At 36.4% G+C, this 16,726-nt stretch overlaps 1 protein-coding gene across 1 annotated transcript; it reads right to left on the bottom strand.

Annotated features, from left to right (window-relative positions):
• Nucleotides 1-327: 327 nt before the first annotated feature.
• LOC121430684 (prolactin regulatory element-binding protein-like) lies at nucleotides 328-16,719 on the bottom strand. Its single transcript, XM_041628027.1, has 10 exons — nucleotides 16,556-16,719; nucleotides 14,575-14,684; nucleotides 13,374-13,528; nucleotides 10,187-10,407; nucleotides 9,603-9,686; nucleotides 6,693-6,814; nucleotides 5,341-5,514; nucleotides 3,714-3,786; nucleotides 2,619-2,778; nucleotides 328-1,609 (listed from the first exon to the last, which is right to left on the bottom strand). The coding sequence occupies exons 1-10, from the start codon at nucleotides 16,673-16,675 to the stop codon at nucleotides 1,518-1,520; spliced, it is 1,311 nt and encodes a 436-aa protein (XP_041483961.1). The 5' UTR covers nucleotides 16,676-16,719; the 3' UTR covers nucleotides 328-1,517.
• Between the last annotated feature and the right edge of the window lie 7 nt (nucleotides 16,720-16,726).

Genomic DNA, 16,726 nt, shown 5'->3' with positions numbered 1-16,726 from the left:
AATAATAATAATACTTCAGTTTCGAAAACTATTCTCCCTGCAGGCCCTGCTATTACATGTATCATTACCTGGCTAAGCTAGGCTACCGATTCAGGTACACACAGCTTTTTGAGGAATTATTTCCTGCCGTTACCCATTTACCTCACCTGGTAACAGGGTTGAGTGCAGCAGAGTGTGGATGAATTTCTTGCTGAAGGAAAACATGCCACGGCTAGGATTCGAACCCACGACCCTCTGTTTGAAAGGCGAGATTCAGAACAACTAGACCACGACGCGCCCACAATTTCAAACAATATTCCAGGCTTCTTTAATTTTTCACAATCTTAATATATTTTATTATGGCAAGAATTCTAGTCAATAGAAGTTGTAGTTTATTGTTATTCAAGACATTTTCAATGCTTTGCTTGCCTACCCTAGCGAGCAGAATACACAGTAGTCAAATCAACACAACTGCGGGTAAATCCAAAACTTAAAAGAAAAAAACAGTATCGTACATAACAGAAAGATTAGTCACAAAATATATGCCCCCAAATTATGCTCTTCTTGAAAATAATAAAAAAAGTTGTAAGTGGTTAATACTGAAGAGTCAAGAGATCTAAAGCAATTATTGTGCCATTCAGCATGGTCCGATATACATGTACATTGTGTATCACGACTTACCTCGTGATATTTTGTGTAACAGCAGCTTTACTTTTAGCCTATTTATCATTGAGTCTTATTTACATTACTGCATCTGAATTCAAATTGAGAAGGAAAAAAAAAATGGGTAAACTAAGCTCAGTGACAATGCACCATATGCCATTCATTTTATCCATCAGACATGGCTGCCATACCAGCTGCACTCACTGCTTTGCAGCTAGTAGGTGTAGTCTTTCCACATCAGACCCTGTAAGCTAGTAGAACAACAGACGGCCTTGACAAGTGGCTGTTAGATAAAGTGATGGATGGACCAAACAGAACTTAACCCAAGGTGATAGTAGACCAAATGGCCCGTATTTTGAAGTCGGGTTTAATTTATACATGTACTCTGGTATAAAGTTCGAGTTTAAACTATAGATAGCATCTAACAGTAGAAGATCAATTTATAAGCTTGTTAGAACATTATAATTCTTTACTGTTAAAGAATTGGGGAAGAATACAATAAACATGCAAAAAAAATTTAATAAAATTTCACTGTTTTGGCTTCCCATAATTTAGCACAGAGTCAGACCATGGTCTAAGTGAAAGTGTATTTCAGAATACAGGCCAATGGGATTAGCCATGATGGTGTTATTCAATAAATAAGTCTAACTGTTAGTAGACCAAGTGAATATTAATCACTAGATGATGGTAAATGAAGACAGATCTCCACAGGATATCAAAAGAAGTTTGCATTTCAGAGAAAACATCTGTTGCTTCTACACTGGTATTTTCCATTCCTAAAGTTTGTCTCCTCTTGATGCATCAATGCACAAAGTGGAAAGTGTGATTCCTGAGGTTTCAAATCCAGAGCTTTCAAGTACGCCTTCATTGTTATTTTAGAAGTCCATGCCGAAGTAAGCAAACAAGGTAAGGGCCAGCATGATTAGTATGAAGACTCCAAGGAACATTAGGATGGCCGGATATTCACCTGAAAAGATAAGACAAAAGAGGAGATAAAACTTTGATTACGGCATTAGATTATCCTTATGATAATGAATGATGACTAAAGGACACCGCACCCTTACGACTGGTCCACGATCTGATTCTGGAACTAATCGCATTGTGCTCATTTTCTGAAAATGAGAATGAAAAGTATCTTTTTATTTGAGGTTCGAATTAGCAGTAAGAATATAAAAAATTTGGATGACTGCAAGCCCTTATCTTTTAGTGAAAGTCAAATTAGTTTCTAATCATAGTCAATTGTACGATTGCTATGACATCTTTATGACTAGATATCAAATTCGCTTTTATTCTAATAAAGATGATAGCAAAATCATAGATTTGAACATAGGTATTTGTACGATGCTTTAGAACATTACCCAATAAAATATTCCATGTCTCAATATACATGTAAGCATCAAATTCTACTACATTTTACTGCAAAATTGGGTCGTAGACCAATTGTAAGGTGTGCGGTGGCCTCAAGACCACATGTGCTGTCAATAATGATAAATAGGATCATGAGGAATATGATGATGGTGGTGGTAGTAGTACATGTAGTAATGGTGGTGACGATGATGTTAATGATGGTGATCATGACAATTATGATAATGATTATGATAACGGTTGATGGTAATGATGGTGATAGTATTGGTGGTGGTGATGATGACAATGATGATGACGGTGACAAATAGTGATGTTGATGATGCTGATCATGACAATTATGATAATGATGGTGGTGGTGGTCGTCGTCGTGACGAAGGTTATGTCAATCATAATGATTACATTTATGGCAGTCATGACCATAATGGCTAATACAAAAGCTGAATGGCAATGATGAAGATCCTAATTAAGATGATGAAGATGGTAATTTAGGATTTTAGTGATAATGATAATGACAATAAAATGATCACGAACAATACAACGATAAGTTTTAAAAAAGACAAGATATAAAATGGACAAAAGCAAAAATGAACAGATAGACAAGGAAACAATACCCGATCTGCTGACTGTAACCAGGCCAATCTTCTTATCAGCTGATAGACTGAGGATTGCAGCATCCTTATCACCAATTACTCGTCTTGAATTCTTGGTCATAGGAATGAAAGATAGACCGGTGATGAAAATGCTATGCGCATTGTCCACCCATTTTACTTTCTGTGTTTCAAATGATTAAAAAGAAAGGAAAATACATCAAAAACAAAGAAACACATGCAATAATGCACTTCTAAAAAATATAAAAATGAAGCAAACTTCATTTGAAAATATAGAAATCTCAGTTGATTTATATTTGGCTAAAATCCAAAAGGGTCTCTAGACAAAACTTAAGCAGTTAAAGGATTTTATTTATAGATTTTCAACCAAATTATCATTTCATGCAAGAATTACCATTGTTCACATAAAATGAAATAAATAGATTTGGTGAAATTTATGCAACCCCATGGATTAAACAATCTTTTACTGCAGTGCAAATTTCTGTCACAATACATCGATCAGCGGAAAAAGATCTCAGAGGGGGTTAACAAATTTTGCTTTAATTTTTACTCTATTTTAAAAAATTTTAATGGGGGGGGCTGAAAAATTAAGTTTTTTAGTTTTCTGAAGAAATCCATGAAATTCAATAAATTCTGTGTTATTCCAAGATAAAGTGAAATTTCTGTAATTTTCTCTTTGATTAATTACAGAAAGCAGGGGATTTTGACAGGTACATGCCATGAAACTAGCATCTATAAAATTGCTGCAACATTTTTATTAATTTATTTATTTATTTTATTGTTCAATCATTTGTATATTTTTTTATTTATCTATATATAAATATATACGTATTTATTTATATATTTATTTAATTATTCATTTATTTATATATTTATTTATATATGTATTTATTATTTATTTATTCATTTATTCATTTATTTATCTTTTTCATTTATTCATTCATTCATTTATTCATTTCTTTATTCATTTATTTCATTGATTTTCTTTATTTTTTTTGGGGGGGGGGTAACAGATGAATGGAATGTATAATTAAACAAGTTAATAGATGGGGGAGAGGGGAGAGAAGTGGAAGAAAGAGATATAATAATTTAATTTACCTGTAAGCTGAATGTGACATAGATTCCCACAGAACCTGACATAGTACCGACTCCCACATAGTAACCGCTGTGACTGCATGATGAAAAACAAAATTGATGTAATGATAATAGCTGGATTTATACAGCGCTTTTTGCCTGAGGATACAAAGCGCTGCTATCATTACCCTGGCGTTAGCTCGAGCTACCATCACTGGCGCTCAGTGCAGCATTCAAGGAAATAATCCTGCGGGGAACCCATTCCCCTCACCTGGGTAGTGTGCAGCACTGTGTGGATAAATTTCTTGCTGAAGGAAAACTTGCCTTGGCTGGGATTTGACCCCACGACCCTTTGTTTGAAAGGCGAGAGTCAGAACCACTACACACCAACATGCCCACTTGTAATACTCTTAGGTAATACTCTCAAGATGTAGACGGGGGGGGGGGGGGGGGGGGCGGGGGGAATTGCTGACTGGTGTATATCCACTTCATCTACTTTTCATTTGGTCTCCTCCAACATGATCTAATGCTGATCTACAACCTGAACCCTCTAACACAAAAGGTTGGTGAATAATCGCTATAAGAAATGGCCTATCAAGACCATCGTTGCATGCACAATATGCTCAGTAGACTGACTAGGAACCAATCAGAAATGTTCTTTCAAATTAGCAATTAATCCCTAACCTTTATGTTACGGGGCCAAGTGCATCTACTAAATAATTGATCTAACTGCCCATTAACAAACATCCAGTTGATCTGACACTATTTAGTCTATATCGTTAGATTAACTGTATATGAATCAAATCCCCCATCAAAAGAACCCCCCCCCCCCCGTCATGCACCTGCACCCTTACGTTAAGATATGCAGGATGAATAATAATTAGCATTGTTTTCTGTGGTTGCAACACAGTCAAGCTTAGCTTATAGTGGCAACCCCTGCAACCCTCTAACAATCGATATGTTTTAATAGAAAATGCAATTTTGATCAATGTTTTGCTTGTCAGTTATATGTATATTATTATTGTATTTTCTTTGTTAAAGGGGTGGTCCAGGCTGAAAGTATTTATAGCTTAATAAATAGAGTAGAATTCACTAAGCAAAATGCCGAAAATTTCGTCAAAATCGGACAACAAATAGCAAAGTTTTTGAATTTCAAAGTTTAGTAATATTTTGTAAAAACAGTTGTCATGAATATTCATTAGGTGGGCTGATGATGTCACGTCTCCACTTGTTCTTTTGTATTTTATTGTATGAAATTAGGTTTATTCAAATTTTTCCTCCAAGAACTAGAAAAACTGGATTGACAACTGATTTCATTATAAGGGAGACATTTTATTCACACAAGTATGAAATAATGAAAAAAATATGATTTTATGTAATAACATAAGAAAACGGAAAGTGGAGATGTGACATCATCAGCTCGCCTAATGAATATTCATGACGACTGTTTTCACAAAATATTGCTAAACTTTAAACTTCAACAACTTTATTATTTGTTATCTGATTTTGATGAAACTTTCAGCGGTTTGCTCAGCGAGTTCTACTCTGTGTATTAAGCTATAAATATTTTCAGCCTGGACCACCCCTTTAATGTGTTTATGAAAAAGTGTTGCAGAAACCAATAAATGAAATGAAATGATAATGGTCTCACCTGACTGCTAATGCTGAGAGAATATCATCCCCTGTACAAACTGTCTTGTCTATGGTGAACTTGTGACTATTCCATTTTGAAATATAGGAAGGTTGCCTGCCTTTCTTCTGTATGTGAGGTGTGTGAGTTGTGAACATTGTGGAGTTGCTGACATCGCCATTCAGGAATGCATACCTACAAAATAACAATAGTAATATATACATATATATATATATATATATATATATATACACTAATGGGGTGTTGCAAAAAAACTTGCAAGCAATTGCAAATCTAATTCCAGTCACTAAATCAATCACATGTCTTGCAATTAGTAACAAAATTGCAATTGATTGCTAATCTGCTTTTTGAGACAAGGAATGTAATCCAATTTGCTACAGTCAAAGTTGATTTATCAATTGCAAAATTGCAACAGAATATTTGCAATTGATTGCAAATATTTTCTTGTAACACCCCCTAAAGTCCTGTATTCTCGAAGGAGGTTTCAATTGTACCATAGTACAAAACCATGGATTATGTAGATTTTTGTTCATAATTATGCTATTTCACCGCGTAAACAAAGAAAAATCCAATTAAATGCGCGCTTATGGCAAAATACGCAACGACCACAAACTTTACACCTGCAATACATAGAAAGGTACTCACTGAACAATCCGGCTCAAAATGGTGGAAAAATATTGAATTTCAGGCATTTCATGTGACGGCCTCAAAATGCAGCCTTTCTCATTGAAATCCCCAGATTGCGTGCAAAGTGAATGAGTGTGCAGAAAAAGGGCATTCATTTTCCTTGCTGACGTCACGCATAGTCCATTTTTTCCCTAGGGAACTATACGTTTTTTCGACCCCCCCCCCTCGATTCGCTAGCTGTGCGACGCGCTAGCCGGCTATTACTCATGACTGGTACGCGCTGCATGCATATGCCGAGGGAAAGCTTCTGCAGGCTATGCTGGGATGGTATGCACTAAGAGCGCTTGCACTTCTTGCCATCTTTTGATGGAAGAGTTTTTGATTGCTATATATTCTGCACTTTCATACAGGATAATTAAATTGTGAGAAGTGAGTAAATTAAGATCCAATGTAACTAACATTAGCCGGCCAGCACGTTGCAATTATTAATCCTCGATTGGACTGGCAATATTACAATTTTTCCCTCTGGGCTTCACCCCCCGGGAAAAATAGTAATTGCCAGACCAACCTCGGATAAATATTTCCCCCTATACTTTCTCAGAGCCTGATATATTTGTATACTATTACAAGTAACATATCCTTTGGTTTTGACAGGAATAAGGGATGTATGTTGTTTGATATTTCAGGGTAAGTCATGTAGACCTTGGATGTGATGATGTTCTTACCTACAGCAGCCAAATCTGTACGATTTATGATCCGCACATTCTTCCCATTCCAATTCACACATCTTACTACCGTCTTTTGTATTCCACACATACGCCTTCTGGTCCCTTGAGATTGTGATGAGCTGGTGAGGAATGGAAGAGAGACAGATTTTTATTTATTCATTGGTCTGTTCAACAAAATACTATCAAAGTAAACAATACATACATGGAGTCAAAGTCTCACAGACAGTTCAATGTCAATAATAATATCAATAACAGAGCATTGTGGCCCAGTGGATTAGTCTCCGGACTTTGAAACAGGGGGTTGTGGGTTTGAATCCCAGCCATGGCGTAATTTCCTTCAGCAAGAAATTTATCCACATTGTGCTGCACTCAACCCAGGTGAGGTGAATGGGTACCTGGCAGGAATTTATTCCTTGAAATGCGTGTGCGCTGTAATCATAGTAATTACGGCAGCCAAGCTACAGCTGGGGTAATAATATCCAGGTCCTTTGGAAGCGTGTAGAGACATTATTCATAATTGTGATATGGGCTATACAAGAACTGTTTATTATTATTATTATTATTATTAACATAAAAAATAATAATATCAACCATAATACATGTTGTACATTAAAGAATAAATTGAAGGATAAACAGGGACTGAGGGGAATTATAAAGATTTTGGCTATTAAATAACAGAGAATACAATATGTATCAGCAAAACACAAGGTTTTATGAGTTTTTAAAGTCCAAGGTCAACCCAGCACAGGCTGATTTGAATAAATGGAGAAAAATCTGACAAGTATGATGAATATTTTCATTCTAATTGCTTCATAATTCCCTTTTTTCAATTATTTTTCTTTTATTACTCTGTGAGCATGTGAAATTGCCTCTGATGTATCCTAATGTGACTCATTAGTAAAATTTTTCAAAAAAACGAAATATGTGACTACGTATGGCAAAACCCTCAAATAGTCACCAGAAATGAATGTTCAGTTAAATATCCCTACTGAGGAGATTCTCAGCCTTTAAAATGGTAAATAACTTATTGCAGATAATCCTAACCCTCATTACAAAGAGAAGAAGATTGACTACCATAGAATGTTACTTTTGAGAAAAGAGGGATTAAAGTTGACAGGTTTGATGAAGCATAGTTACTTAAACCTTCACACTATTGTGCAAGGTGACAAAAGAGGATTAGAACTCCTTCAAATTATCCTTCAAGGGGTCATCAAATTAGCTCCAAATCTCTCACACTAATTGGGCACTTCATGTTCTTGACTGCAGAGAAGTATCATAAGATATCATCCAGTTTTGAAAGATCCAATACCAGTTGTGGTAACACGATCTCAAAATGAGTTGGAACACAATCCAATAAAATTACCACCAAAGTGTTTGTATAAATAAAAATAAAAATGTGCCAAATAGCTCTGGAAGAAACTGCAAAATTGCTGAGAAATGAGCAAAATAAGCTCAGAATTCTATCAAATGTCGGGTATTTTTTTAAGCAATGTAGATACACTGTCCCACATATGCTTTTCTGTGTTGGTGATCATAAGAATTGTCCATTTTCAACTACGATTTCATGATTTTACAAAGATTTAAGTTTACATTCATGTACTAGATCTAGGTGTATAATAATTTGACAAGTAACCTTGATTTAAAAGACTTTCTCATGGAATAATTGTTTGCTGCAACTACTGTCTGTTACCTTTGATATATTGGAGTTCAAAATAAAGGATATACTTTGGATTTCAGGAAGAACAAATTGCAAAATAATCCAAAAAGAGAATATATGGGTCTAATTAAAACTGTAAAAAACAATCACCTGGGTTTGTTTGGGACATCCATTTTTTTACAATCCATACAATAATAAAGTATACTCTTTCAAAAATACTAAAAACTGAAATTCGGCCATTCTGACCAATACAACTGAAAATCCTTCTGAAAACCAAACAGTGCAACATTCTGTGGGTTTTGCCATGCCTGGTCATATATTTACTTCATATACTCGTAATGATAAATACTAAATAAACAGAGTGTGTGAAATAGAAGTTTGTTAGGGATGAGACTTTCATAAATTGTTCCTTTGGACACTGGCAAGTTGGATTGAAATGATGGGAATGATACTAGGTTTCATGAAATCTATTTTCATTAGTTCATAATATTAAATAGCCAAGACAGATATCCAAGCGCGATTGGTCCATTGCGCGTCACGTGATATGATCGAAATCAATGTATTTTTCCAGCCGGTCTGCCTTCGATGAATATATTGACCAACCGGTCCATGAATATATTTTTCTACGTGTATGGCGCCCTCTTGTGGATTAGATGTCACCATGCATTATCGGCCTGCTTGGGTCCTGGACCTGGACTGGACTCAAACTTAGATTAGATCTAGGGATGGGCCTAAAAAAAGTTGATTAGATTAGAAAGGGTAATTCACTGGGTTAGGCTAACGTTATTAGATATCTATAGATCAAGATCTGACATTAGATTTATACCAGTTCAGTCAATCACTGTGAATATCATAAACAACAGGCTGCACGCATCGTTCATCATTAGAGGCTATCTAATATAACAGATATTGACTGATGGGATGGGTAAAAAAACATTCTTTGGACCACCTAAAGGATTAATATTTTCCCTTGTGATCATATTTTCCCTCAGCGCTGTGCGCTTCAGGAAAATACAACCCCTCAGGAAAATACTAATCCGGCGGTCCAAAGAATGTTTATATTACACACCCCTTCAGTCAATATCTGTATATTAGTTCACGTCAGAACTGCAATTTGAAACAAAATAAACACCTGTCTTTATTTTGGGTTTAACAATACGGTACATGTATTGCGATATCTATCTCATGGTTGCAGTTTGAATGTCATTTTACATGTATTCATACATATTACAATCACCTCTTTAACTGACCTTATTGCCCAGTGGACTGATAATAATGTCCTCAATATCCTTGGAATGTGCTTCGATGTCATACACTTTCTCTATCGTTGGATACTAAAACATCGAAAAGAAAACAATGAAAGATCAGTCCTGTAGAATATAATGTGATGTTGGGTAATCAAAACATTATATTAAAGTCAGCAGTATATAAAACAGAAGTTTTTGCTGCATAAATGACATAAAACACTGCCTTATGAATAGCTGGGGTTTGACTCCCGACTGAGTCGTACCCAAGACTGAAAAAAATGGGACTTCAGTCTTCATGTCAGGCACTCAATACATCAGAACAGAGAAGGGAAGTAGTAACATATTATATTATGCAGGACCCACTGAGAGAAAAGTTCAGAAGATCTAGAGTAGCTACCCTGGGTTCATAAGTATTACTATTATTATTTGTCCATTTGGCATTAGACTTTCTGAGAAGTAGACCAACTGATTGTACATGTAGATCAAAGGAATATAAACCATTGAAAACACTTATTCATCAGTGACAGTCCAATAGGTGTCGAATCACACATGAAAACAAATGCTAGAACCCATTTCATATCTCTCACCGTCCACATTCGTAAATGACCATCCACGCCGCCAGTTGCAAAGTACATCCCATTGGGTGAGAAGCAGACCGCATTCTGGCTTGAATCAGTTGGGCTGAAGTCTGTTTGAACAGATTGAAGCCGCTTCACATCAAACTGGACCAACTCTCTGCGAGATGGTGGCCCTGACTTCTTCTTGCCGTTGGATTCGGAAGGCTTCTTTTTCCTTTTCCTAAGAGTGACTGTTCACAAAAAATTGTATGAAGTGAATAATGATGAACTCTTGATACTTGCACGCTGAATCTTAAATTGATATGATTGTTTTTTTTCCATGGAAATTATGTTAACTAAAAAGTTTATTGTTTAGTATAGCGTAGAATATAATGTGTTGTTGGGTGATCAAAACATTAATATTAAAGTCAGCAGTATATAAAACAGAAGTTTTTGCTGCATAAATGACATAAAACACTGCCTTATGAACAGGAGGGCGGGGGTTTGACTCCCGACTGTTTTGTTCGTTTGGTGATCGTGCCTTTCAGTTAGCAGCACCTGTACTGTGGAATAAACTGCCTAATAATCTGAGGGCCATCACATGTACTTCCACCTTTCTCAAATCTTTAAAAACATACTTGTTCTCATGTTAGATTATTTGGTTTAGGATAGGTATGTTGCAATGTTTTGTTAATCTTTCATTTTAGTATTTATATATTTTATTCTAAGTATACCTGTATTAGACTTAATTACCTCCTTTGTAAAGCGCATAGAGATTCTGTAGAATATTATGCGCTATATAAGCATCTACTACTATTATAATTATTTGTTTTTGTTAATATGAATCATAGAATCACTGGCATGTTACTTGTATCGCTACCTCCCATCCATCTGGAATGAGACAATGCACAAGGTGTTGTATGTATTGTCTTGTATAAGCTTGAACTGACTTTGAACATGATGATAAAAAACATTCAACAAGACACATCAGTCTTCAAATAATTAGTTGGTCAGGTATAATGATAATAATAATATAGGATATTTATATTGCGCACATTTCCACCTTGTTAGGTGCTCAAGGCGCTTCTATATTACCCGGCTAAGCTAGGTGTTCATAGCGCACACATCTTCTTAAGGAATTACTTCCTACCGGTACCCATTTACCTCACTTGGGTCGAGTGCAGCACATCGTGGATCAGTTTCTTGCTGAAGGAAATTACGCCATGGCTGGGATTCAAACCCACGACCCTCTGTTTCAAAGTCCGAAGACTAATCCACTGGGCCACAACGCTCCACAATTAGGTATTAGAGTTACTGGCCAATCAATGGAATATTGGTAGCAAGGGGTATGTGTTTGAGGCCCTTTCATGAAGTGCACCAGAAAAATCAATGGAATTATGAAAATAAACTTTAAAACATGAAGTTTAACTCATGAATAATCAAAGAGACTACCAGCATAGAAGGTTGGAGGGTGCATTTAACTACTGGTGAAAAACTAGATGCCCTGTTTAATCCCAATCTTGCTATCCTCCCCCCCCCCCAAAAAAAAAAAAAATAAATAAATAGATAATAATAGATAAAAAATATGCTCATACAAATGAAAAAGCTAGTTCAGAGTAATATCTGAAATAGGGCTGGGACTAAAACCCGGGTACCCGGGTCCCGCCCGGAAGCCTCGGGTACCCGGGTAGAAAAATCAACACCCGATACCCGAAAATTGCTCACCAGTATAACGTACATTTGATTTGTATTGCGTAGTGTAAGACATGATTGTAAACTCATCACAAAAGTACACAAGTCTCGTTTTGAATCTCACCAATTACCCTCGAAATATCCATAAATATACTAGTTTTTCAAGTGATGATGATGTGACTGAGATCGTTCAATCGTCGCCATGTTTCTTTTGCAGCGCAGTGACGTCATCCAGCCACTGCGACGCAAGCCAATTTATGAATGAAAATATAGTAAGCATGCGTATTGCAAGCCCAGCGGCTCCAGCCCCACGCAGTATTCCGTCAAAACAAGTCTGCAATACTCTGTCACCTCGTACCAAAATCGACCTAGAATTCCACTTTCCTTTATTTCATATGAATTATGAAAGGTATTCTCAGAGGATCTGTTTTCTCACTGATACCACGCAGGTAAGCAAATTTTATTACTTCTTGCTTTTCCATCAAAATCTTACGAAGTATCGTCGATGTTGCGTCGTGTTTGTAGAATATCGCTACGTGAACAAAGTCAATTGATTTCGGGTTGCTTCGGAGCATACGAGGCGCCAGCCAATCACGTTCTTGATACCATTTTCAGTTCATCATAAACCGAAAATGGTAACACGATCGTGATTGGCTGGCGCATTTGACGCTCCGAAACCCGGAAATCAATTGACTTTGTTCACGTAGCGATAGATTCTACAAACTCACGAACACGATGTAATATCGACGGTACCTTGTACGATTTTGACGGAAAAGCAAGAAGTAATAAATATTTGCTTACCTGTGCGGTATCGGTGAGAAAACAGATCCTCTGAGAATACCTTTTATAATTCATATAAAATATAGAAAAGTGGAATTCTAGGTCGATTTTGGTACGAGGTGACAGAGTATTGCAGACTTGTTTCGATGGAATACTGCGTGGCGCACGGGAGGCTTGCAATGCGCATGCTTACTATATTTTCATAAATTGGCCTGCATCGCATTGGCTTGATGACGTCACCAATGGGGTTTTTCCACCAGTCATATTTCGAGCGACATGATTTTCGGGTACCCGCCCGAAAATTACCACGGGTACCCGAAGAGAAAAAAACCCGAAAGTCCCAGGCCTAATCTGAAAAAATAACAGTAAACAAGATGAAAGATAAAAGCATGTTGATTCCTGACTAATATTGATCAATAGGAATTTGTATTATAAACTTCAGAACTAAAAACTTACCCATTCTAATTTTTCTGTACGGTCTCCATATTATGTTCATAATTTTGTAGTTATTCTTTTGTTTCATACTCCCTATTTGTGTTTCTTTTATTCTTTCTTTCTTTAATGCGCTTTGTATTTGATGAAAAGGCGCTATATAAATGAAGTGTATTATTATTATTAAAAACAAAGAAATAGATGTACAGTTTAGGAAATAAAAATTACACCTCTTTTCGACCATGCTCCAATACAGTATGGTCAGGTCTAATAATTATTTCTCAAACTGTATATCTTTGAAGCTTATTCGTACCCTCCTCCTCTTTGCTCTTTTTCCCCTCTTCCTCTTTGTCTCCATCCTCTCTACCCATCGTCTGTGGTATGAGGGATTCAACCACCTTGTTGATCTGGTACATCTGGCATCTTTCGTTTCGACCTGCCGCCATCAGATACTCTTTACCATCAAACCTGACAAATGAAAGAGATAAGATGATACTCCGTGATCCTAACAGTTCCTTCCATATATCCATCCTCCATCTGCTTCTACTCCTTTCTCTATTTTTTTTTTTTCTTTGCTCCTTGTCCTTCTTTCTTCTGAATCTTCACCTTCATTCTTTTCATCTTCCTCCTATGTCTCTTTTTTGTCTCTCTACCTTCTCTTCTTCTTCACACTCCTTTTCTTATCTTCCTCTTCTCCCCTTTCTTGTTCCTTTTTCTTCATCCTCCTTCTCTTCTTCTTTCTTCCTTTTCTCCTTTTTTATCTTCCTGTTTACCCTTTCCTCTTCTAAGAACTAATTCCTGTTGCTATTCTGTCTCATCCTCCTGCTTTCATTTGCATCTTTTTCTTCTTTGCTCCTCCTCCTGCTCTTTCTTTTTTCCTCTTCCCCTTACTTCTTCTCCTCCATTGTTTCCCCCATCCCTGTACCTCCAACCACCCCCCCCCCCCCCCGGTCAGTTGGTGCCTAAGCTCTGCCACATCCTGGACAAATGGTTTCATCATAGATGTATTTAAAGGGGAAGTTCATCCTGATGAAAAGTGTCATGTCAAAAATAGCAGAAAAGTAATAAAATATAATGTGGAAGGTTTGAGGGAAATCAAAGATAATTTTTTATTTTATTTTTTGTGACATCATATGCGAGCAGCTTTTCCATATATCATGTAGTAAAAAAATCAATGAATTGAAATTTTCTAAAAACATTGGAGATGGTTTTAATTGTACATGTACCTTCAGTATATCAATAGACTAATAATTTCTTACCTGCTCCAGAGAAAAAAACAAAACAGTCATCACGAACCATTAAAAATTTGAAATTTATGCATTTTGTACTACATAACAGATGGGGCAGCTGCGAGTTTGCACAAATCAAAAACGTTCTAATTCTAATACTTTTCTTAACCTTTGATGGACTACCTCAAACCTTCACAAATTCTTTTTTTATCAATTTTTTTTCTGGTATATTTTAATAAACTTTTGTCATAGTGAACTCCCCCTTTAAGCGGTTATTAGACTTGCCTCATAGCAGCATTCATGATTGCACTCCGATCATCTCCGTTGTCTGTGTTGTACCTGCATTTTGACTCCACGGCAATGCCGCTGCTTCCTATCCCCACTCGAAATATTTCCTGAAGAACAAGATGGATCAGTAAACAGTCAGAGAAAAATACAAAAACTGTTAAAAATTCAATTCCACTTCATTGAAAGATCAGAAACTCAAAAAATAGCAAAACTTTTTTAAGCCAACATCGGTACGATTATGAGAAATTATTACAACCTTGCACGGACGATGGCCATCTCTAACCCTGCATCGAAGGAGGGGGTTGCTACCATTGGTTAGTGGATCCGCGAGAAAAAAGAAACAAGTACCAAAATTTAATCATAAATGATGAATAATATTATAATTATTTATAATCACATATTAAATTTTTGTATTTTTTAAATGATAATTTTTATCTATGAATTGTTCTTCAAAACGGCATCGCTAACCGGATGTACATCATACAAGCGGTTTGAGGGTCGACCCCACTCATGGTTTCAAATCGTCTCGTGTGTGAAGGATTCATAAGCACCTGGTGCACGCGAATCTTTCACACCATTTTTACTAAAATAACTATGACTTTACATCATAGCTATGAATTATACTTTTTCTATAACACTTACCGAACCATATGGATCGTTTGTTGAATTCTCTTTGCTGTTTTTTTTTAATAAAATAAGAGCATTTTTCGTGATCTTCACGTAGATTCCTCTTGATCAGCGTTGATATCAACTTTTGCCTAAAGAGGGCGCGCGATATTATTCACCAAGCCGGTAGGCACTTAAGAACCAAGTTTGAAAGGATACTCGTAAAATTATGTCACTCTCGCGATGAATATTCATTAGATCGTGGTCGTGCGTGTTCAATACAAACTCTCTGCATGCATGCACTCGGTGTGTATTGAACACGCACGACCACGATCTAATGAATATTCATCGGCGAGAGTGACATAATTTTACGAGTATCCTTTCAAACTTGGTTCTTAAGTGCCTACCGTACCTTTGTTTACGGTGTTGCAAGCTAGCTGCATTCTAGGCGATCAGCATTATTTTCTTGCTCGTTCAATCCACTTTCATCATCATCTTGTCAAAAGATGGCGTACTTTACCAATAAGTATATACATGAGATGCAACCTGTTGATTTTTGGTACAATTTCCTATTACGCGCTGACGACTTGAATTGAGAATGTTCGATACGAAAAATTGCTTTTCGATTGTACTTTCCACCGCAGTATTAAGGACGGATCGAACGGAGTATCCTGGTTGAGACTTGGAGGTAAGCGATAAAAACAGTTTTATAAATAATTTCTAATTCATTTTTAAAAAAAAACTTAAACTATTAAAAAAGAAATCATTAGTGGAGAAATACTGAAACGTTTGGCGTTTTTTATTCCCTCACATTCGTGTGATGAATGAAAACGTCAAAGTCCACTATGAAACCACATGCGTTGTGCGAGGTTAGTATTACTAACCTCGCATGTTGTGTGAGTGGGTCGACCCTATTGTATTTGCGTTGTGTACATTTGGATCAAGGGATGTACAAGGCATCAGTCTGGTTAGAAACCTTTATTTTTTTACATTTTAATTTGTTTTTTTTTAATCTTTCTACGCACTAGGCATAGATCTAGGATTCTAGGAAGGTCATATCATGGTCATAGATCTAATAAAATCACAACCATTTACGTGAAAAAAACGATGGATTTCCCTAGGAAATCCATCTTTGTTTACATTTGTCTCTTATACATATATGAAGGGCGTTTCAAGACTCCAATGATGAAGAAGTATATGTCAAGACTACCTCACTGCTACTTGCTAGTAAGTTCGATTCGGCATTCACTTTCATTTATTCACGACATTGACAAACAAATTAGTGGGTTTGTGGGACTATCACTGAAAAAATCTCACACAATTAATTTAGTTTTAAATTGGTTTAATATAACATAATTAAAGCTTCAATTACCAGAGCATTTGGCACACCGGTTTTTGATTCTCCACCACCTCCTGCAACGAGAAAATGTGTGTCATCCACGCATTTTATGACATATGGAGGAAAATCGGTCTCTCCTATGCAAGTTGCCATCTTGTCCACGAAAGCAGTAATTTAATTCGCTGCTCCTCGCGCCGCGCAGAA

This window comes from Lytechinus variegatus, chromosome 17 (genome assembly GCF_018143015.1).
Source record: "Lytechinus variegatus isolate NC3 chromosome 17, Lvar_3.0, whole genome shotgun sequence".
Taxonomy (NCBI): Eukaryota; Metazoa; Echinodermata; class Echinoidea; order Temnopleuroida; family Toxopneustidae; genus Lytechinus; species Lytechinus variegatus.
Note: the sequence above shows the minus strand (reverse complement) of the source record. Positions and strands in the feature narration are given on the sequence as shown.

Excerpts from the sequence above, each read along its gene's own strand:
- LOC121430684 (XM_041628027.1), bottom strand. The coding sequence starts at position 16,675 with ATGGCAACTTGCATAGGAGAGACCGATTTTCCTCCATATGTCATAAAA. Across the intron at positions 10,408-13,373 it reads AAAGAGCAAAGAGGAGGAGG|TCACTCTTAGGAAAAGGAAA; the intron begins GTACGAATAAGC and ends TTTTGTGAACAG. Across the intron at positions 5,515-6,692 it reads TACAGATTTGGCTGCTGTAG|GTATGCATTCCTGAATGGCG; the intron begins GTAAGAACATCA and ends GTTATTTTGTAG.